The sequence below is a fragment of the Lipotes vexillifer genome, unplaced genomic scaffold (genome assembly GCF_000442215.2).
Source record: "Lipotes vexillifer unplaced genomic scaffold, Lipotes_vexillifer_v1.1 scaffold570, whole genome shotgun sequence".
Taxonomy (NCBI): Eukaryota; Metazoa; Chordata; class Mammalia; order Artiodactyla; family Lipotidae; genus Lipotes; species Lipotes vexillifer.
Window position 1 is genome coordinate 3942650 of NW_006777801.1, and position 23292 is coordinate 3965941.

At 41.2% G+C, this 23292-nt stretch overlaps 1 protein-coding gene across 2 annotated transcripts in view; it reads left to right on the forward strand.

Annotated features, from left to right (window-relative positions):
- KCNH1 (potassium voltage-gated channel subfamily H member 1) overlaps positions 1–23292 on the forward strand; it is a 421221-nt gene that overhangs the window by 74262 nt on the left and 323667 nt on the right. Inside the window, exon 6 of one of the 2 annotated variants that reach the window (XM_007451327.1) lies at positions 20474–20947. In XM_007451327.1, coding sequence (XP_007451389.1) covers positions 20474–20947 — 474 coding nt within the window. The remainder of the gene's footprint in view (positions 1–20473; positions 20948–23292) is intronic. The other variant, XM_007451328.1, reaches the window with a different exon arrangement.

Genomic DNA, 23292 nt, shown 5'->3' on the forward strand with positions numbered 1-23292 from the left:
GCAGGCTCATCAGTTGTGGCTCACGGGCTTAGTTGCTCTGCAGAATGTGGGATCTTCCTGGACCAGGGCTGGAACCCGTGTCCCCTGCATTGGCAGGCGGATTCTTAACCACTACGCCACTAGGGAAGCCCTCCCACTGCTCTTAAAGTACTTTTATCCACGGTCTCTTACCACTTGTTGCATTATATTTTCATAGTTTGTTTGCACATCTCTCTTCTCCTCTAAACTGTGGGATCTTTGGATCCTTGTGGGTAACTTTTGGTGTCTAAGTGTCCATGGATCTTTTTATTAGGAGACCATAAGGGTCCATAGCATTGATGGGGTCTGTGAAGCCATTTTGTCCTTTTTTTCCCCAAACAAATCTATTTTATTAGTCTCCCTTTCTTCCCAGGCCATTTTAGTTCTGTCATTCTTGGTCCCCGATCCTTGAGAAAGCCAAAACGTTCAGGTAAAAAGGACATACTGCGTGAGTTGGAGCCTTCCTGAGAATTTCCAGAACCAGTCTTTTTTTTTATTTGTACAACAATCTTCGGGCTTCCCTGGTGGCGCAGTGGTTGAGAGTCCACCTGCCGGTGCAGGGGACACGGGTTCGTGCCCCGGTCCGGGAAGATCCCACATGCCACGGCGGAGTGGCTGGGCCTGTGAGCCACGGCCGCTGAGCCTGCGTGTCTGGAGCCTGTGCTCCGCAACAGGAAAGGCCACAACAGTGAGAGGCCCGCATACCACAAAGAAAAAAACAACTTCATTTTTCAGGTGAGGAAACTGAGGCATGGAGGCCTTGCCTTGCTTAAGATTGATCAGCTGTATCACTTCTATGTGGAATCTAAAATATGACACAAATGAACTTATCTACGAAACAGAAACAGATTCGCAGACACAGAGAACAGACTTGTGGTTGCCAGGGGGGAAGCGGGGTGGGGGAGGGATGGATGGGGAGTTTGGAATTAGCAGATGCAAACTGTTATATATAGAATGGACAAACAACAAGGTCCTCCTGAACCATAATGGAAAAGAATATGAAAAAGAATGTATGTCTATGTATAACTGAATCACTTTGCTCTACAGCAGATATTAACACAACATTGTAAATCAACTACACTTCAATAAAATAAATTTTTCAAAAAAGGTTGATCAGCTGTGAAATCAAGACTGGGGATTCCAGGCTGGGGCTTGGCCAGGTTCAGCCTGCAAGAGCTGTACCTTGATTGACTTGCGGTGTTTGCCACCCTGTCTCTGATGCTCTCCCCAGCCACCTCTTTGTTATCTGACGTCCTCCCTTCTCACCAGCCCCCCACCCCAACTCGCACACAGTTAACGTGTACACGTTTGTGATTCACGTTTTTTAATCTATTTTTTTGGTTGTCTGGTGTGTGCTTAGTTTATCCATTCCAAATCTGCTTTTGAGAGTCATGCCTACATTTGTTTAAGTTAGTTTGGGACATTCTTACAGTGCAGTGTAATGTCATGGTTTAGACTTGTGTTGTCCAGTGTGGTGACCGTATGCGGCTATATGGAGCAGCTTGGGTGTGGTTCATCTGAATTGAGAGGGGTAGTAAGTTACACTATACTTACTAGATTTAAATCACTATGATAAAAGGAATGTAAAATATCTCACTAATAATTTCCTATATTGATTACATGTTGAAGTGATAATATTTTGGATATATTGGGTTCAATTATTGGGTTGAATATTATAGTTCATTTGATCTGTTTTCTTTTACTATTTTTTTTTTTTTTTGCGGTAAGTGGGCCTCTCACTGTTGTGGCCTCTCCCGTTGCAGAGTGCAGGCTCCGGACGCGCAGGCTCAGCGGCCATGGCTCATGGGCCTAGCTGCTCCGTGGCATGTGGGATCTTCCCGGACCAGGGCACGAACCCGTGTCCCCTGCATTGGCAGGCGGACTCTCAACCACTGCGCCACCAGGGAAGCCCCTCTTTTACTTTTTTTAATGTGGTTATTAAAAAGTTTAAAATTACTAATGAGACCCACATCTGTGGTTTGCATTATATTTCCTTTGGTTAATGACTGTGGGCTTTCAAATCAGATTTGGGTTTGAATCTCAGCTTCACCACTTAATTCGCTTTGTGGTTTGGGGCAACATAGCCTCCCTGGGATCATTTTTCTTACCTATAAAATAAAGACTAATATCTGCCTCACGTGGTTATTGTAAGGATTAAATTGTATTTTGTACATGAAGTGCTCAGCCAAGAACCTGGCATGAGAGCATAGCAGTTAAAAGCATGGAACTTGGACTTAAACTTGACAAAGTTTTCAACACTGGCTGCACTGTTTAAAACTTTTGTGGCCTTGGACAAGTTACTTTACTTCCCCAAGCTTCAGTTTCTTTATTGTAAAATAGGGATGATAATAATATGTACCTCATAGAGTTGTGAGGATTAAGTGTAAGACGACTATGTAAAGGGCTTACTAGCTCAGGGTAGGGCATACAGTAAGCACTCAATAAATGATAACCAATGCCATCATACTTCTGGGGAAGGGCACCTGCTGGAAACTTTCGTGATGTTAAATGGTATATGTGGACTCTGGTTTTTATTTTTATTTCTTCATGACAGTACATATTATAGGAATATGGCCCTAAGATATAACACATTCTCTCTTTTCTATATCATGGTTATTATCGTGTTTGTAGAACATTCTTGATACTACATTTTTGTCCAGAATTATACTTTTATTTGAGTCTTCTTTTCTAGCCTTTTCTTGGCTTTATTTGTTCAGTCAGCCATTCACTTCTGCAGGTGGTTTTGTTAAGCACTTACTACGTGCCAGACACTGTGCTAAGGACAGAGTATGTGGTGGTAAGAAGACAAGCTTGTGCCCTCACGGAGCCTACAATCTAGTAGGAGAGACACCTGTGAACAACTGAATAAACGCTGTAAGAGGAACAAACCTGGTGATGTGATAGAAGTCAACAGAGGAAGGGAGGTGGTAGAGAGTCTGTTTCAGAAGGTGGTCAGGGAAGGCCTCTATGAAGAGATGATGCTGACACTGAGACCCAAAGGTTGGGAAGAACCATCCATGTGGAGAGTAGAGGAGGGGCATTTTGAGCTCCCCTCGGGTGGGTAAAGAGCTTTGGTATTTTTTTTCAGAAAGCAATGGGGTCGAGTGGTTGGTGTGGGGATGAAGGGCTTAGATGGGGTTGGAAATTGCCAGGGGCAGGTAAATTACAGCAAGACTGTTAATGTTGTTTGAAGTTCAATGTAAGAAGCGGGAGGGTTTTGATCAGAGAAGTGATATGATCAAATCTGAGTTGCTGTATGGTGTGTGAACTTGACGGGGGGCCAGAATGGAAGTGGGAAGAGGTTAGGAAGCTACTGCTGTGCTGCAGTGAGAGGGGCGGTGCACTGGATAGAGTTGTAGGAGTAAGTTGGAAAATGGTGACTGGATCCTGAGTCAGATGTATTTGGTGGTAGAAGCAGCAGAACTCCCTGGTGGGTTAGTTCTGGAGGTTTTCTCGAAGGGAGATACCAGCTGCACACTTCGTGGTACCGTAGCAGGAGAGAGCGGCATTAAGAAAGCCAAGCAAGAAGAGTGTTTCAAGAAGCAAGAAGTGTGAAAATCTGTAAACAGCTCCTGAGAGCATGAGTTAGATCAGGATGGAAACATCCATTGGATTTAGCAACACTGAGTTTGTTGGTGACCTTGACAATCGCTATTTGATTAGAGAGTGGAGGCAGTAGTCAGGTTGGGGTGCGTTGCAGGTGATTTTGGAGGGAAGAACGTGGAGCCATCGTGTTTAGATCACCCTTTCAAAAAATCTGGCCATAAAGGGGGAAGAGCAAAAGGAACTGAGCAAGAAAGGGCAGTTGATTGATGTCTAAAGATGCTGATGGAATGATCCTGTGTCCAAGGAGAGGTCGATGGGAAGAAAAGAGGGGGAATCATGGGGGGTGTAAAGCACTTGAGGAGGGGAAGGAGAATGAGATTCAAAACACATGAGAGGAATTGGCCTTTGATAGGAAGAAGGCACTTCCTCCGTAGAAGCAGGAAGGAGGCAGGTGGATGAGGGTGGAGACTGATTTATAGATACATGACCATTGGAAGACTGGTTCTATTTTCTTCAGCAATTTATTAGGTAAAAGCTTGAGCTAAGAGTGAGGTGTAGCAGAGGAGCACATAAGAGCTTAGAGTGAGATATTATGATCTCTGATCCACTTCAGCAAAAATCACTTTGCATGGTGACATTCATTTGACACAGAAAGGTTTCAGGGTAAGCGTAGTTCGGTCCTGCTTCTTTCTTAATCTAGCTCGGTGTGGCTTGGGGACTAAGGTAGTTACTCTTCAGGGAGACAGGCTCTGGCCAATGTGGCTGGTTCAGGACTTTAATTGGGAAGTCCTGGAGAAGGTCTGTAATGGGAGATGGTACCTTTGACGACAGGTGGCATGTTGCCATCATTCAGAAGTCCTTCGGAGAATCAATAGTTTATGAGGAGTCAGTATACAACAGAAGAAAAGCACGGAATCAGGAAACTGAACTTGAGCTTATGGTCCTGTTTTGTCATCTGCTATGTGACTATGAGCAAATCATTTACTCTGCGTTTATTTTCCCAGTCTATAAAATAAGAAAAATACCAGCCTTCCCATCTCATGAGGTTGCGTGAGATGTGATGACGTATGTCAGTGTTCTGTGAAAGGCATTTCAGGCTGTACAAATAGATTCATGAAAAGACTCAGAGGCTTGGAGCTGGCGGCCTGGCTTGTACTCACAGCTCTCTGCTTACTCACCCCTGGTATGACTCAGGATGAGTCACTTCGCCGCACGGAACCTACATTTTCCCATCTGTAGAACACCCTCACAGGGTGAACATAAGGATTCAGAAATACAGTAGAGGACTTTGGAAGTAAAAGTGCTAGAGGAATGTGATAATCAGCCTGATCTCCCTGTTCTTCGTTTAGGGAAAAGCCCTAACTCTATTTTCCTTCCAGAATCAGTCTTCGAGTTGAGCATTCTTTGACTCCATCAATAATGGCTTGTAATGAGCCCATTCTCTGGGCAGAGCCTGGGTGTTGTAGGGGGAGGGATGGGGAAAGTGTGAACTAACATTACACTAGGAGAAGTGGCACCTGCGTTTGGGGGAACTCCTGTCTGATTGGACGTGTAGGACAGACGCAAGCCCACTCTCAGGAAATGCGTTCTGGAAGGGCTGTGAGCTGTCTGCCTTGGGAAGATTCCATTGTACAAGACTTATCAGATGGAAGAATCTAGAAGCACATGCTCATGCTGATAAGCATAGAAAAGTGGTGGGAGAGAGAACTGTCCCTGCAGTGGTCACTGGGACCACTGCACCAGGTCATTCTCCTGTCTCCACTTCTGCTGAAGCTATTTCTCTGCAAAGTTTTGAAGTGTCACTGAGCATCTAACATTGAGCAAACTTGTTATGGCTGGATATAAGGTTGGTATCCCAGCTCTTTTGACTCTGCACCCAGAGACTTCTCCCTTTGGAGGAGACTAACCCTTTGCCAGATGAGAATATTCTGAATGATCCTGAGAAAGCTTTTTCTCCTGAGGGTGGCAGTCATGGAGCTCATCAGAGCCGTGCTGTTACCTGTTGTTCTGGTCTGAATCCATTCCTGTACACATTTCTGTGGAGGAGGGTGGGTGAGTCTCACAGGAATCTTTCTGATAAACATCAGAAAGTCATTTTTCATTACACTCTGAAAAGACTATTGGTGTCAGATAGTTAACTGGATGCAAAATACTCTTTTGGTCTGGGAAGTTTTCTTAAGAATCTTGATTTTCTGTAATGAAGAACTCACTCCTTGGAATTTCCATCTTCTGTTTTCCATATAATTGCTAAAGAGTTCATATCAGAGTGAAATACATAGGATCTCAAGTCAGACTATAAAAGCTTGGCCTTAGGGGAAAATTCATAGCTTTTAACATAAAGATTTGGAAAGAGAATGTGTCACATTGATCCTCATCAAATGTCCTAGCTTCCAAGCCTCCTTGCAGAATGTAGATATCCTGTGTTTGCAATGTGAAAGGCTGCATCTCAGAGATGGGAAGAGGAAACTGAATACAAGTCCTAACATCCCTCCCTGTCTATCCCTCCCTGTCTATCCTAGCATCTCTGTCTATACCCATCGGACACATGTTGGAATAGCAGCAGAGGGAGAGTCTCTGGGTCAGCCTGGCATTGTTGGGAGGTATGAAGACACTATTGACTCAGGCCTTACTCAAGCAGGCCTAATAGTGTCCTGGAAAGCATCAGAATGGGAAATCCACCTGGGAATAATTATGGATTAAATCAAACTGTCACAGGAACAGCCATTTTTCTCTAAAAGGACATTTCCTTCTTGGAGTTCCAAGCGACTCTGGTGTGCAGTCAGCAGGCGGCTGCTTACTTGTGGATTCTTTTGACTTCTTGCTGAATGGTCTTATCACTGTATTTTGCAAACATACTGTATTAAACCCCTAAGTAACTCACCTCCCTTTCCCCTGCCTTTCCCTTAGCTCGATGCCCAGGACTCCTTTCTTACAATGCTTGTGATTCATCTATATTCAGTTGATTTTTTAAAAAATTAAATTTCTTATTTTGAGGTAACTGTAGGTTCACGTGCAGTTTTAAGAAATAATACAAAGAGATCCCATGTGCTCTTTACTCAGTTTCTACTGATGGTAACTTCATGCAAAACTGTAGTACAGTATCACAACCAGGATATTGATATGCGTGCAGTCAAGATACAGAACATTTCCATCACCATGAGAATACTTCACGTTGCCTTTTTATGGCCACACCCTTCCTGCTTTTTAAGGAGTTAAACCCCTGGCAACCACTGATTTGTCCTCTATTTCTATAATTTTGTCATTTCAAGGATGTTATATAAATGGAATCATGTAGTGTGTTGTCTTTGGGGACTGGTTTTATAAATATCTGGAGATTCATCTAGGTTGTTGAATGTATCAGTAGTTGACACCTTTTTCTTGCTGAGTAGTAGTCTATGGCAGCGGTCCCCAGCCTTTTTGGCACCAGGGACCGGTTTCATGGAAGACAGTTTTTCCACGGACCTGGGGAGAGGGGATGGTTCACGCGGTAACGCGAGTGATGGGGAGCGGCATACGAAGTTTCCCTAACTCGCCCACCGCTCACCTCCTGCTGTGTGGCCCGGGTGGTGGTGGGGTTGCGGACCCCTGGTCTATGGTACAGATGTGCCACAGATTGTTTAACCATTCATCTGTTTAAGGACATCTGGGCCAATTCTGATTTTTAATATTACAGATAAACTTTCTGTGAGCATTCATGTACAAGTTTTTGCATGAATATAAATTTTCACTTTTCTGGGATAAATGCCCAGGAGTGTAATTGCTGTTGGATACTTAGTTGTTTAATAAACTGCCAAACTCTTTTCTGGAGTGGCTGTCATTTTACATTTGTATTAGCAATATATGAGAAGTCTAGTTTATGTGCAGTCTCATCAGCATTTGATGTTGTCACTATTTTTTAGTTTAGCTATTCTGATAGGTGCATAGTGATATCTCAATGCATTTCCCTGATGGCTAATGATGTGAACATCTTTGCACATACTTATTTGCCATCTGTGTATCCTCTTGGGTGAAATGTCCATTCATACCTTTTCCTCATTTCTGATTGTTTTTTATTGTTGAGTTTTGAGATTATATATTGTAAATTATATATCCTAGATCCTATTTCTTTGTTGGATATGTGGTTTGCAAATATTTCCTCCAAGTCATAGCTTGTCTTTCCATCCTTCTAACAGAGTCTTTTGCAGAGCAAAAGTTTTAAAGTTTGATAGTGTTCAGTTTATCAGTTTTTTTCTTTCATGGATTGTGCTTTGGTTTCAAGTCTAAGAACACTTTGCCTAGCCCTAGGTCCTGAAGATTTTCTTCTATGTTTTTTTCTGAAAGTTTTATAGTGTTTTACATTTAAGCCTGCAATCCATTTTGAGATAATTTTTATATAAGGTATAAGCCTTATATTGAGGTTCTTTTTTTTTTTTTTTTTGCCTATGAATGTCCTTTTCTCCAGCATCATGTGTTGAAAAGGCTGTCTTTCCTCCACTGAATTGCTTTTTGCGCCACTGTCAAAAATCACTTGGGCATTTGTGTGGGTCTATTTCTGGGTTCTCTATTCTGTTCCATTAATCTGTGAGTCTATTTTTCTTTCAATATCACACTGTCTTAATTACTGTGCTGTATACCAAGTCTTGAAATTGGCTAGACTGATTCCTCCCACTTTATTCTTCTTATCCAAAATCGTTTAGGCTCTTCCTGTTTTTTTGCCTTTCCATATAAATTTTAGAATCATCTTGTATATATCTATAAAAACTCTTGCTGGCATTTAGGTAGGAATTACGCTAAACCTATATCAATTTGGAGAGAATGGAAGTCTTTAATACGTTGAATCTTCTAATTTATGTGTCTCCATTTATTGATATCCTCTTTGATCTCTTTTATCAGCATTTTTTTGTTTGTTTTTGGCATCCAAGTTCTGTGCATGTTTTATTATACCTATACTTAAGTATTTTTTTTTAGTGATTATAAATGGTACTGTATAACTTTGGTCTTCATTTCTAGTATACAGAAATACAATGATTTTTGTATGTTTATCTTGTGTGACCTTGCTGAGCTCACTTATTCTAGGAGTTACTATGTAGATTCTTTGGAATAGTCTATGTACCCCATTATGTCATTTGCAAATAGGGATATTTTTATTTCTTCCTTTCTGATTTGAATGCCTTTTATTCCTTTTCTTTTTCTCTCTTTCTCTCTCTCTCTTTTTTCTTTTCTTTTTGCCTATTGCAGTGGCAGTACTGTATGGAATAAGAGTAGTGAAAGGTGGGCCTCCCTGGTGGCGCAGTGGTTGGGAGTCCGCCTGCCGATGCAGGGGATACGGGTTCGTGCCCCGGTCTGGGAGGATCCCACATGCCGCGTAGCGGCTGGGCCCGTGAGCCGCGTAGCGGCTGGGCCTGTGAGCCGTGGCCGCTGAGCTTGCGCGTCCGGCAACGGGAAAGGCCACGACAGTGAGAGGCCCACATATTGCAAAAAAAAAAAAAAGAGTAGTGAAAGGTGATATTTTGCCTTGTTCTTGATATTGAGAAAACTTTCAGTCTTTGACCATTAAATATGATGTTAGCTGTAGGTTTTTTATAGATGCTCTTTATCAAGTTGAAGAAGTTTCCCTCTATTTCCATTTATTTCTGAGTTTTTATCATGAATAGATGTTGAATTTTGTCAAATGCTTTTTCTATTACATTGATTCATTTTTCAGGATTGAATTAGCTTTCCACCCTTGGAATATAGCCCACTTGGTCGTTCTTTGTATATATTGCTGAATTCTATTTGTTACTATTTGTCAAGGATCGTTGCACCTATATTTCTGGGAGATACTGTTCTGTAGTTGTCCTTTTTGTTTTTTTGTACTGTCTTTGTCTGGTTTTGGAATCAGGGTGATACTAGATTCACAAAATGAATTGAGAAGTGTTCCTTCTACTTTTATTTTCTGGAAGAGATTGTGTAGAATTGTTATAAATTCTTTGTTAAATTTTGATACCATTATCCATTAAAACCATCTGGGCCTGGAGAGTTCTTTTGGGAGTTTTAAAATTATGAATTCACTTTTCTTACAGTTCATGGGGCTATGAATTGTGGTAGTTTGTGTTTTTCGAGGACCATTTCATCTAAGTAGTAAAATTTATATGTGTAGAGTTGTTTGTAGCATTCCCTATTATCTTTTGTGTATCTACAGTTTATAGTTGTATCTCCTGTTTCATTCCTGAAATTAGTAATTTGTAGCTTTTCTGTCTGTTTTTTTTTTTTTTTAAGATTTATTTATTTATTTAACTTATTTTTGGCTGCGTCGGGTTCCAGTTGCTGGCACGTGGGATCTTTCATTGCGGCGCATAGGCTCTTTGTTGTGGTGCATGGGCTTCTCTCTAGTTGTGGCATGTGGGTTTTCTCTTCTCTAGTTGTGGCGTGCAGGCTCCAGGGCGTGTGGGCTGTGTAGCTGTGGCGCATGGTCTCCAGAGCACAGGCTCCGTAGTTTGCAGCAGGCAGGCTCTCTAGCTGAGGTGTGTGAGCTCAGTAGTTGTGGTGCCTGGGCTTAGTTGGCCTGCAGCATGTGGGATACTAGTTCCCTGACCAGGGATTGAACCCACATCCCCTGCATTGTAAGATGGATTCTTTACCACTGGACCACCTGGGAAGTCCCTTTCTGCCTTTTTTTTTCTTTTTCAGTCTTGCTATAGGATTTCAATTTTATTTTTATTTTATTTTATTGATTTTTTAAAACCATTGATGTTCTCTATTGTTTTCCTGTTTTCAACTTCACTGATTTCTGCTCTTATTATTTCCTTCCTTCTGCTTGCTAATTTAGTTTTATTTTGCTCTTCTATAGGTTCTTGATTTGAGACTGCACATTATTGATTTGAGACCTTCTTTTTCCTTATGCAAATATTTAGTGCTATAAATTCCCCTTTCAGTACTGCTTTAGCAGCATCCCACAAATTTTGATATGTTGTACTCTCATTTTCACTGAGTTCAATGTATTTTTAAATTTCCCTTGCATCTTCTTCTTTAGCTCATGGATTATTTAGAATTATATTATTTGGATATTTAGTTTCCAAGTATTTGGATATTTTCCTGTTATCTTTCTGTTATTGATTTCTAGTTTGATTCCATTGTAGTCAGAGAATATACCTTGTGTGATTTAAATTCTGTTAAATTTGTCAAGGTTTGTTTTAGGGACTAATATATCATCTATCCTGGATAATGTTCCAGTGCACTTGAAAAGAATGTGCATTCTGCTCTTGTTGGGTGGAGTATTTTATAAATGTCGATTAAATCCTGTTGGTTAATGTTGTCATTGAGTTCTTCTGTATCCTTGCTTACTTTCTTTCTAGTTGTTCTATCAAAGGTTGAGAGAAAAGTGTTTAGGGTTTGTCTATTTCACCTTTCAATCAGTTTTTGCTTCACGTATACTTGGAGCTCTTTTGTTTGGTGCATATACATTAGGATTTCTATATATTTTTGGAGAATTGACCTTTTTATCATTATGCAATGTGCCTTTCTGTGTCTGTTGTTTAGTTTGTGTAATTTCTATTGCTTTGTCTTTAAGTTCACTGATTCTTTCCTCTGAAAAATTGATTTTCTGTTCTTCAGGCAGTTTGATGTTTTCTTGGTTCTTGGTATAATGACTGACTTTTTGTTGAAATGGGCATTTTGGATATTATGTTATGAGCCTCTGGATCTTATTTAAATCTTTTGCTTTAAGTGACTACTTTTGACACAGATGTGGCAGAGGAAGAAATAGGTATCCCCTCATTTCTGCCAGGTTGGGTAGAAGTCCAGGTTTCCAACTCAGCCTCCATTGAAACTTGATGGGGGCTCCTTGTTACTGATGGGTAAGAACAAGAGTTATAGCTCCCCACTAAGGTTACATTGATACCTCTCTGCATTGTGGGGTGGGGGGCCTCATTACTGCTGGGGGGAGGTGAAAGGAAGTCCAGGCTCCCTACTGGGACTTCTTTGGTAATACTCCAGTAGGAAGGAGGTGGAGGCTGGTTGCATCATTACAGCCTCAAGAAGGGGGAGATCTAGGCTTTCTAGTAGGCTTTGCTGACCTGGATGGGAGTTGGTTCACAGCTTTTTCTGTAGTGTTTGGACAGGGTAGAGTGGTTATTATCTAAAGTTTTCTATCTTTTGAGGCTGTCCCCTTCCCAGTTCTTCTGCTAGAGAGAGTGGGCTTTTGTTGGGACTCTTTTTGTCTGCACTCATTGGTGTTCCCAGGTTGCTTCAAGTCTAGGAATATATGAGGCAAAAAGAAAACCCAGAGACTTCACCACTGTATTATTCCTAGCCAGTTTGCTTTCCTTTCTTCACCTTTCAGAGTCTTCCTATGTTTATTTTATATATAATGTCCAGGGCTTTCAGAGGTACTTAGAGGGAGGAATAGGGAAAAGTATGTCTATTCCATCTTTCTGGTAGCAGAAGTCTCATTCAGTTTACTTTTATTTGTTTTATTCTTACAGGTCAATCACTTTTCCTACCTGAGAGCTCAGGGCCCAAGTGTCCTTAATCATACTTGTATAAATTCCTTTTCATGGGGGGAGAAATTTAGATCCCAATTCTTGAAGAGCTCTGCACATTGGTGGGAAGGGTGGAAATAGTTCCCATACCCAAACTGCACACTGGGCCCTCTGTGAATTTATAGCTTTCTTTTGCTCACCTTTAAGGCCTGGGGCCAACCCTAGGGGGACCAGGGATATTCAGATTATTTCATATTCACTAAGGGGTCTTTACCTCTAGAGGAAAAAGAGAAGTTCCTGACACTAGAGGAAGTTTCACCTAGGGGTTTATAGAAACCTATAAGTGGCACAGAGGAGCAGCTGGGGTGGGTTTGGGTGGGGTGGGTCCCTTCCAGCTTGGCCTGGCCGCTAAAAGCAGAGCTTTTTGCCTTTGACTGTAGAGGGTGAAAACCATCCATGATACTTTCCTGGAGCCAAACTTCTCTGCACTTCATCATTCGCTAAGTCTGCTTCCTTAAAAGTCTGTTATTTAGAGAAATATAACCTTGATATGGAACAGCATGTGTTTTTATTTCAGCTAGACCTAGTTTGGGATCCTTGTTCCATCTTTTGCTAGCTGTGTGACCTTGAAGTTCAGTCATTCACTTAGAAATCATCCTGTAGTGACTGCTCTGGGCCAGCCACCATGCTGTGTTTTGGGAATAAAGTAATGAGTACCATTCACTGCTCCCCTTTCTTCACTTTTTAGCCAATAGCAAGTCCAGTTGGTTTTACTTCAAAACTCTATCCAAAATTGGACTACTTTTCTCCATCACCGTTCTTCCCAGGCTTTTATAATAAGTTCCCTGATGCTGTTCTTCCCACTAATCCTTTGCCTCAATTCATTATCTACACAGCAGCCAGGGTGACCTTTCAAAAACATGCATCAGATTATTATTCGCATACTTAAGACCCTCCAGTTATACTGAGAATAAAATCTGACACCTCCCTGTGGCCCACTAGGGCCTGTGTTGTCTGGTTTCTGCTTCCCCTCTGAGGTCATCTAGCATCCTTTCCCCCTTCATGGCTTTAGTCACACCTGACTTTTTTCTCTTCCTGAAAATATCAAACTTGTCCTACCTTGGGGTCATTACACCAGTTATCCTCTCTACCTTGAATAATTTTTTCATCAAAGTTTGAATGGCTGGTGTCTTGCTTTCATTGAGGTTTTAGTTCAAACACTCTCCTCTTACTTCTCAAGTCACATTCTGTCAAAACACTGTGTGCCCCTCCCCCAACATCTTATTTAGCTCTTCTTACAATTTGAAATTATTTTGATTTGTCTACTAGGCTGAGTTCCATGATTCCTGAGAGCAGGAATCATGCTGTTTCCTTCATTGCTGTTTGCCCAGTATCTAGAACAATTCCTGGCCCTGAGCAATCAATATTTGTTGAGTCAACTTGCTTTTCTTTTTTTAGTAGAGTGAATTATTTTTTTATTTTACTTTACTTTATTTTATTTTATTTTATTTTACTGGAGTAAAATTGCTTTCTAATGTTGTGTTAGTTTTTGCTATACAATGAAGTGAATCAGCTATATGTATATCCTCTATTCCCTCTCTCTTGGACCTGCCTCCCACCAACCCCCATCCCACCCATCTAGGTCATCACAGAGCACCGAGCTGAGCTCCTTGTGCTATTACGGCAGGTTCCCACTAGCTATCTATTTTACACATGGTAGTGTATTTATGTCGAACCTAATCTCCCAATTTGTCCCACCCTCCCCTTCCCCACACCCTGTCCACATGTTGGTTCTGTACATCTACATCTGTATTCCTGCCCTACAAATAGGTTCATCTGTATATGTACCATTTTTCGAGATTCCACATATATGCGTTAATATACGATATTTGTTTTTCTCTTTCTGGCTTACTTCACTCTGTATGACAGACTGTAGGTCCATCCATATCTCTACAGATGACTCAATTTCATTCCTTTTTATGGCTGAGTAATATTCCTTTGTGTATATGTACCACATCTTCTTTACCCATTCATCTATCGTTGGACATTTAGGTCATTTCCGTGTCCTGGCTATCGTAAATAGTGCTGCAGTGAACACTGGGGTACATGTGTCCTTTTGAATTATGGTTTCTCAGGGTGTACACCCAGTAGTGGGATTGCTGGGTCATATGGTAGTTCTAGTTTTAGTTTTTTTAAGGAACCTTCATACTTTTCTCTATAGTGGCTGTATCAATTTACATTCCCACCAACAGTGCTGCACCCTCTCCAGCATTTATTGTTTGTAGACTTTTTGATATGAGGTGATACCTCATCATAGCTTTGATTTGCGTTTCTCTAATCATTAGTGATGTTGAGCATCTTTTCATGTGTTTGTTGGCCATCTGTATGTCTTCTTTGGAGAAATGTCTGTTTAGGTCTTCCACCCATTTTTTGATTGGGTTGTTTCTTTTTTTGATGTTGAGTTGCATGAGCTGTATGTATATTTTGGAGATTAATCCTTTGTTAGTTTCTTCGTTTGCAAATATTTTCTCTTATTATGAGGGTTGTCTTTTTATCTTGTTTATGGTTACCTTTGCTGTGCAAGAGCTTTTAAGTCTCATTAGGTCCCATTTGTTTATTTTTGTTTTTATTTTCATTACTGTTGGGAGTGGGTCAAAAAAGATCTTGCTGTGATTTATGTCAAAGAGTGTTTTGCCTATGTTTTCCTCTAAGAGTTTTATAGTGTCTGGTCTTGCATTTAGGTCTTTAATCCATTTTGAGTTTATTTTTTTATATGGTGTTAGGTAGTGTTCTAATTTCATTCTTTTAAATGTAGCTGTCCAGTTTTCCCAGCACCACTTATTGAAGAGACTGTCTCTTCTCCATTGTATATTCTTGCCTCCTTTGTCATAAATTAGGTGACCATACGTGTGTGGGTTTATCTCTGGGCTTTCTGTCCTCTTCCATTGACGTGTATTTCTGTTTTTGTGCCATTACCATACTGTCTTGATTACTGTAGCTTTGTAGTATAGTTTGAAGATGGGGCACCTGATTCCTCCAGCTCCATTTTTCTTTCTCAAGATTGCTTTGTCTATTCGGGGTCTTTTGTGTTTCCATACAAATTGTACAATTTTTTGTTCTAATTCTGTGAAGAATGCCATTGGTAGTTTGATAGGGATTGCATTGAATCTGTAGATTGCTTTGGGTAGTATAGTCATTTTCACAATATTGATTTTTCCAATCCAAGAACATGGTATATTTCTTCATCTGTTTATTTCATCTTTGATTTCTTTCATCAGTGTTTTATAGTTTTCTGAGTACAAGTCTTTTGCCTCCTTAGGTAGGTTTATTCCTAGGTATTTTATTCTTTTCATTGCAGTGGTAAATGGGATTGTTTCCTTAATTTCTCTTTCTTATTTTTTGTTGTTAGTGTATAGGAATGTCAGAGATTTCTGTGCATTAATTTTGTATCCTGCAAATTACCAAATTCATTGCTTAGTTCTAGTAGTTTTCTGGTGGCATTTTTAGGCTTCTCTATGTATAGTATCATGTTATCTGCAGTGACAGTTTTACTTCTTTTCCAATTTGTATTCCTTTTATTTCTTTTTCTTCTCTGATTGCTATGGCTAGGACTTCCAGAACTATGTTGAATAAGAGTGGTAAGAGTGGACATTCTTGTCTTGTTCCTGATCTTAGTGGAAATGCTTTCAGACTTTCACCATTGGGAATAATGTTTGCTGTGGGTTTGTCATATATGACATTTATTATGTTGAGGTAGGATCCCTCTATGTCCACTTTCTGGAGAGTTTTTATCATAAATGGGTGTTGAATTTTGTCAAAAGCTTTTTCTGCATCTATTGAGATGATCATATGTTTTTTATTCCTTAATTTGTTAATATGGTGCATCACATTGATTGATTTGTGTATTTTGAAGAATCCTTGCCTCCCTAGGTTAAATCCCACTTGATCATGGTGTATGATCCTTTTAATATGTTGTTGGATTCTACTTGCTAGTATTTTGTTGAGGATTTTGCATCTATATTCATCGGTGATATTGGTCTGTAATTTTCTTTTTTTGTGATATCTGTGTCTGGTTTTGGTGTCAGAGTGATGGTGGCCTTGTAGGACGAATTTGGGAGTGTTCTTCCTTCTTCTGTTGTTTTGGTAGAGTTTGAGAAGGATGGGTGTTAGCTCTTCTCCAAATGTTTGATAGAATTCGCCTGTGAAGCTGTCTGGTCCTGGACTATTGTTTGTTGGAAGATTTTAATTACAGTTTCAATTTCATTACTTGTGATAGGTCTGTTTATATTTTCTAATTCTTCCTGGTTCTGTCTTGGAAAATTGTACCTTTCCAAGAATTTATCCAGTTCTTTGTGGTTGTCCATTTTATTTGCATATAATTGTTTGTAGTAGTCTCTTATAATCCTTTGTATTTCTGTGGTGTCAGTTGTGATTTCCCCTTTTTCATTTCTAATTTTATTGATTTGTGTCCTCTCCCTTTTTTTCTTGATGAGTCTGGCTAAAGGTTTATCAATTTTGTTTATCTTCTCAAAGAACCAACTTTTAGTTTTATTGGTCTTTGCTATTGTTTTCTTCATTTCTATTTCATTTATTTCTGCTCTGATCTTTATGGGTTTTTTCCTTCTACTGACTTTGGGTTTTCTTTGTTCTTTCTCTAGTTGCTTTAGTTGTAAGGTTAGACTGTTTATTTGAGGTTTTTCTTGTTTTTTGAGGTGAGATTTCATTACTATAAACTTCCCTCTTAGAACTGCTTTTGCTATGTCCATAGGTTTGGGGTCATTGTGTTTTCGTTGTCATTTATTTCTGTGTATTTTTTTTACTTCTTCTTTGATTTCTTCAGTGATCTCTTAGTTATTTAGTAGCACACTGTTTAGCTGCCACGTATTTGCTTTTTTTACAGTTTATTTTTCCTGTAATTGATTTCCAATCTCATAGCACTGTAGTTGGAAAAGCTGCTTGATATGATTTCAATTTTTAAAAATTTACCAAAGCTTGATTTGTGACCCAAGATGTGTCTATTATGGAGAGTGTTCCATGTGCACTTGAGAAGAAAGTGTATTCTGCCACTTTTGGGTAGAATGTCCTATAAATGTCAATTAAATCCATCTGGTCTGTTGTGTCATTTAAATCTTCTATTTCCTTATTTCTTTTCTTTCTTTCTTTTTTTTTTTTTTTTGTGGTACGTGAGCCTCTCACAGTTGTGGCCTCTCCTGTTGCAGAGCACAGGCTCTGGATGCACAGGCTCAGTGGCCATGGCTCATGGGCCTAGCTGCTCTGCGGCATGTGGGATCTTCCCAGACCGGGGCACGAACCCATGTCCCCTGCATCGGCAGGCGGACTCTCAACCACTGTGCCACCAGGGAAGCCCATCCTTATTTATTTTCTGTTTGGATGATTTGTCCATTGGTGTAAGTGGGGTGTTAAAGTCCTCTACTATTATTGTGTTACTGTTGATTTCCCCTTTTATGGTTGTTAGCATTTGCCTTATGTATTGAGGTGCTCCTATGTTGGGTGCAAAAATATTTATAATTGTTATGTCTTCTTCTTGGATTGATCCCTCAATCATTATGTAGTGTCCTTCCTTATCTCTTGTAACAGTCTTTATTTCAAAGTCTATTTTATCTGATATGAGTATTGCTACTCCAGCTTTCTTTTGATTTCCATTTGCATGGAATATCTTTTTCCATCCCTTCACTTTCAGTCTGTATGTGTCTCTAGGTCTGAAGTGGGTTGCTTGTAGACAGCATATATATGGGTCTTGTTTTTTATCTGTTCAGCCAGTCTATGTCTTTTTGTTGGGGCATTTAATCCATTTACGTTCAAGGTTATTATGGATATGTATGTTCCTATTACCGTTTTCTTAATTGTTTTGGGTTTGTTTTTGTGGGTATTTTCTTCTCTTGTGTTTCTCGCCTAGATTAAGTTCCTTTAGCATTTTTTGTAAAGCTGGTTTGGTGGTGCTGAATTCTCTTAGCTTTTGCTTTGCCTATAAAGATTTTGATTTCTCCATCGAATCTGAATGAGACCCTTGCTGGGTAGAGTAATATTGGTTGTAGCTTTTTCTCTTTTGTCACTTTAAATATATCCTGCAACTCCCTTCTGGCCTGCAGTTTCTGCTGAAAAGTCAGCGGATAACCTTATGGGGATTCCTTTATATGTTATTTTTTGCTTTTCCCTTGTTGCTTTTAATATTTTTTCTTTGAATTTAATTTTTGTTATTTTGATTAATATGTGCCTTGTTGTGTTTCTCCTAGGGTTTATCCTGTATGGGACTCTCTGCACTTCCTGGAGTTGGGTGACTGTTTCCTTTCCCATGTTAGGGAAGTTTTTCACTATAGTCTCTTTTAATGTTTTCTCAGACCCTTTATTTTCCTCTTCCTCTTCTGGGACCCCTATCATTTGAATGTTGGCACGTTTAATGTTGTCCCAGAGGTCTCTGAGTTTGTCTTCAATTCTTTTCATTCTTTTTTCTCTATTCTGCTCCTAGGCAGTTATTTCCACCATTCTGTCTTCCAGCTCACTTACTTGTTCTTTTGCCTCAGTTATTCTGCTATTGATTCCTTCTAGTGTATTTTTCATTTTAGTTATTGTGTTGTTCATCTCTGTTTGTTCTTTAGTTCTTCTAGATCTTTGTTAAACATTTCTTGTATTTTCTCAATCTGTGCCTCCATTCTATTTCTAAGATTCTGGATCATCTTTACTATCTTTACTCTGAATTCTTTTTCAGGTATGTTGCCTGTTTCCTCTTCATTTATTTGGTCTTTTAGGTTTTTACCTTGCTCCTTCATCTGTGACATAGTTTTTGTCATCTCATTTATTTTTTGATGGGTGGGATTATATTCCTGTCATACTGGTTGTTTGGCCTGAGGCTTCCAGCAGTAGAGTTTGTAGGCTGCTGGGTAGAGCTGGACCTCCTGGAGACCAGGAGAACCTGCTGGGATGAGGACCTCCAGGAGACCTCACTCCTATGAATATTCCCTGGGATCTGAGGTTCTCTGTTAGTCCAGTGGTTCGGATTCGGATTTCCCACCACAGGAGCTCAGGCCGGACCTCCAGCTCGTGAACCAAGATCCTGCAAGCTGTGCGGGGCAGCAAAAAAAGGAAAAAAAGAAAACAGGAGCAGAAGAATAACAAAGAGTCAAAAATAAAATAAGATTAGAAAACTAACAGATATGTTAGAAAGAATAAAAAAGTAAAAATATAGGTGAAACAACAGCTGGAAAGTAAAATGGAAGTATAATAATAAAAAAGAGGAGGGAAAAAAAAAGCTGGAAAAGTCCCTGGCTGTGGGGGGCGGGGCTCAGGCAGGGGCAGGGTTTAGGTGGTGGGAAGGGGCCTATGCTTAGGACCCACAGGGCTGGAAAAAGCCCTGACGGGTGGTCGGGGGGCTGGGGGCTGGGACTTAGGCACAGTGCAGCAGGAGGGGCCCAGGAGTGCCTCTAGCCTTGAATGGCAGAGGACGAGATCCAGGACCCCAGCAGGCTAGGCACGTTCCCCCCCATCCTCTGATCCTGAAGGGCCCCTCCCCGTTGGCCTCTCTTCTTCTTCCCTTCCCTCCCTCCCTCCTATGCCCCTAGGACTCACAAGGCCAGAGGAGGCCCTGGAAGGCAGGGGACTAGACCCGGAAACCCAACAGGCTTCCTGGGCCGAGTCAGTGGGGGAAACACCCGTGGTGCTTCCCCTGATTCCCTGGTCCTGGAGTGCCCCTCCTGCCCACCTCTCCTCTTCTTCCTCCCTAACCCCCCTGCTGCGCCCCTGGGATGGACGTGGCCTGGAGGGGGCCTCAGAGGGCAGAGGACCTGGCCCAGGCCCCAGCAGGTTTCCCGGGCCTGATTGGACAGGTGAAATGCTAGGTGCACCCCGTCCCCCATCCTCTGAGCCCCTGAAGGTCCCTCCAGGTGTGGGAATCCCTCCCCTCTCCCAGCCACCCCTCAGGGGCACCTGTCCTGCCCAGCCTCCACTTGTCCTCCCGCCTCGCTCCCTTCCACGTCCTACCAGGTCGCTTGGGGGTTACTCCTATCTCCTTGGGCATTGAGGTCCCCCACCAGCGTCTGGCAGGTGCCCTAGTTGTGGGGAGATGTGAAGTCTGCATTCTCCCCCACCACCATCTTGACTTCAGGAACCAAGTTGCTTAATTCTCTTGCGCCTCAGTTTCTCACTTGTCACACAGAATAATAATTGGCTAATAAAACAAGGTTGTGTTTAGAATTAAGTGAGATAATACTTGTATGTGGAGTACTTAGTACAATGATTGGCTCACAGTAAGCTGCATAACAGTGTTTTATTGTTTCATATGATTGATTATATTACAATGTTCAATTCCATTCTGCTATAGTCCTTTGGTACCTGTTCTTGCATCTAATGATCCGTCTGGAGCGTTATGAGTATTCGGCTCTGACAGATACTGACTGGTTTGATGCTGACAGTGACATCCTAACTTAGTTCTCTCTTGGCCATTTTTTTCTGTACAGGTTCTGCAGCTGGGCTCAGACATCCTTCCCCAATACAAGCAAGAGGCACCAAAGACTCCCCCTCACATCATCTTACATTATTGTGTCTTCAAGACCACATGGGATTGGATCATCTTGATCTTAACCTTCTATACAGCCATCCTGGTCCCTTATAATGTCTCCTTTAAAACCAGGCAGAACAACGTGGCCTGGCTGGTTGTGGATAGCATCGTGGATGTTATCTTTTTGGTGGACATTGTGCTGAATTTTCATACCACTTTTGTTGGACCAGCTGGGGAGGTGATTTCCGACCCCAAGCTCATCCGCATGAACTATCTGAAGACGTGGTTTGTGATTGACCTTCTGTCCTGTTTGCCATACGATGTCATCAACGCTTTTGAGAACGTGGACGAGGTTAGTGCCTTTATGGGTGATCCAGGGAAGATTGGTTTTGCTGATCAGATTCCACCACTCCTGGAGGGGAGAGAGAGTCAGGTACATCCCTCAAATCTCAGACCTTGTTGTCATGTCTTTAAATTAATTGGTGGGTGGTCAACAGAAGAGTAATTAAATGGGTGGGAACTAGCATGACTGATGTCTGGAACATAGGGAGCATGATGCTTGATCGATATCCTTGCCTGGTGTTTTTGTCCTTTGGAGGTTTGGAGGCCCTGCATGTCAGTGGATGGATGTGGAGGAGACCAGAGGCTTCCTTCTTATTCCCTGTGGAGTGCAAGCCACTGGCTTGGGTGGTGGGGCTGCAGAAGCAGGCATGCATTGCCACTGCACTGATGAATCTTTCACTTGATATACAATTGCTGAATGCCTACCTACTGATTACTCTCATTATGGGGACTTTTCTATTATCTGCTGCTGACCTTTGACTGTTTGAAAGCTAATTAACTCTTGGCAACAGGGATGCTACTCCAAGTTTGCTTGTGTTTTTCTTCTTTTTCTTTCTTTCTTTCTTTTTTTTTTTTTTTGGTAAATGTTGGGAAAGAATGAGTTGTTTCTTTGCTGAAATGAGTTTTGGAGGTGACCAATGGCATTCAATTGTCCATGCTCTCCATTGCCTAAATTTGCTGAGGTAGTCAGTCTGTGGTTAAGCCTGGCTCTTGTGGCTAAGAGGAGTACTGCTACTGGATTACCCTGCTGTGGGTTGTTAGTCCTACAGGCCATGGAAGGAATTAAAAGAAGATAAATGCCCTGTAAATGTGCTGGAATCAAGACATGCTTAAACAGTCACTGAATGGGTGCCTAGGACATGTTGCAGCAGGAAGGGGCCGCTGGGCTGGTTAAAGTGATTTTCTCCTTTGAAAAAGCAAGGATGTAACGTCATGGCAAAGGAAAATGTCAGGTTCTTAATCTAGTTTAAGTGTTCTATGGAAATTGTTCTTCCCTTTTCCTACTCTTCAGCTGACACTTTAGATGGCAGTACACCTGGTAAGTCTTCAGCCTCAGATAGCAGCGGCCCTCATTGCCTCAGATTACAGAGGGTCCCAGAGGTCTCCGTCCAGCTGGACTACTTACTGGGTGGGTCATCAGGAAGCCATCGGGAAGCTGAGTTGAGGCAAGATACACTCTCAGGGCTAAATGGCTAGTGGGACTCAGCCTTGAGATAGTTGGAGGGAACAGCCAGCTTCCTGCCAGGATAACAAGACCTGCCAGTGACTAGATGTCTTGCTGGTGGCATAATGATGCCTCTCTGCCTTCACATCAGTACCAGCAGTGGGCAAGGACTCCAGCCCCTTCCTCTGTGAGGACCCAACTGCCTACTACTTTTCTCTCCAGTGAAGAGGAGCTGATGTTCAGATGCTCCAGACTCAGAACAACCCCTGCTTTCATCTGTGTGGTGTGTTTTAATAGACTTTAAAATCCCAAGGAATAATTCTCTGAGTGGCTTGTGTGGATTTTTTAGGGAGATTAAATGAGTCGAGACTGATCATTTACAAGAGAAAAATCGTCCCTAAAGTGAATGTTGGGATTCTTAAATGTGAATTTTAGTACATGTTGGGAATGATATTTTTCACTGTGAGCACATTTCTAGAAATTTTTATGTTAGTTAGTGAGGAAAATATGATAATTTTGGCTTAGATAATTCAACTGATGATTTCAACCTAAAAGAGCTTCTTGTACACATATGGGAAATGAAATTTAACTTTAAGAAAACTGATTGAGTTTTTAAAATAAACCGTTTGCTATTTATAGCAATGGCATTAAAATTTTGCAGATAAATAGAACAGTTCTTCGGCTTCCACAGTTTCTTATTAAACACTGGCAGAGCTGTAAACACATATGTGAATGTGTCAAGATTACCTTGTAGGTTAGCGGAGCAGAGAGCTTCTTCCCAGACTCTGTGTATGTTGGGCTGGAATTCCTTTGCCATTAACTGTGAATACCCTGACGTGGTTTCTGATTTCCAGATTCATGAAATAGATTGTAGGTAGGAAAATCATAATTTCTCTGTAGCTTTCTAGTTGGCAAAGGGTTTAGCATCAAAGCTCCTACTACCATTTCTTGATGATAAATAATAATATGAATATTAAGGGATTCTAGCTATGATTTGCTTCTGTAAAGTCTTGTTTTTATATTTAGTAGCTCCTTTTAAAGCTTTGGCTCACACCTGAAATAATGCCTTTCCATGACAACTGTGGTGGAGTTGGGGAAACACGAGGAAACTGAAGATTTGGCTTCTGGTCCTCTTGTTCTCACCTCTTAAGACAGCTGGGAACCTTGTGCATGTCATTTAGCCTTTCTGGGTTACAGTTTTCCTAGCTACATCTTAGGGACGATACTACCTTACCTGCCTGAAGGCGTGGCATTTGGGTGGCGGATTTTGA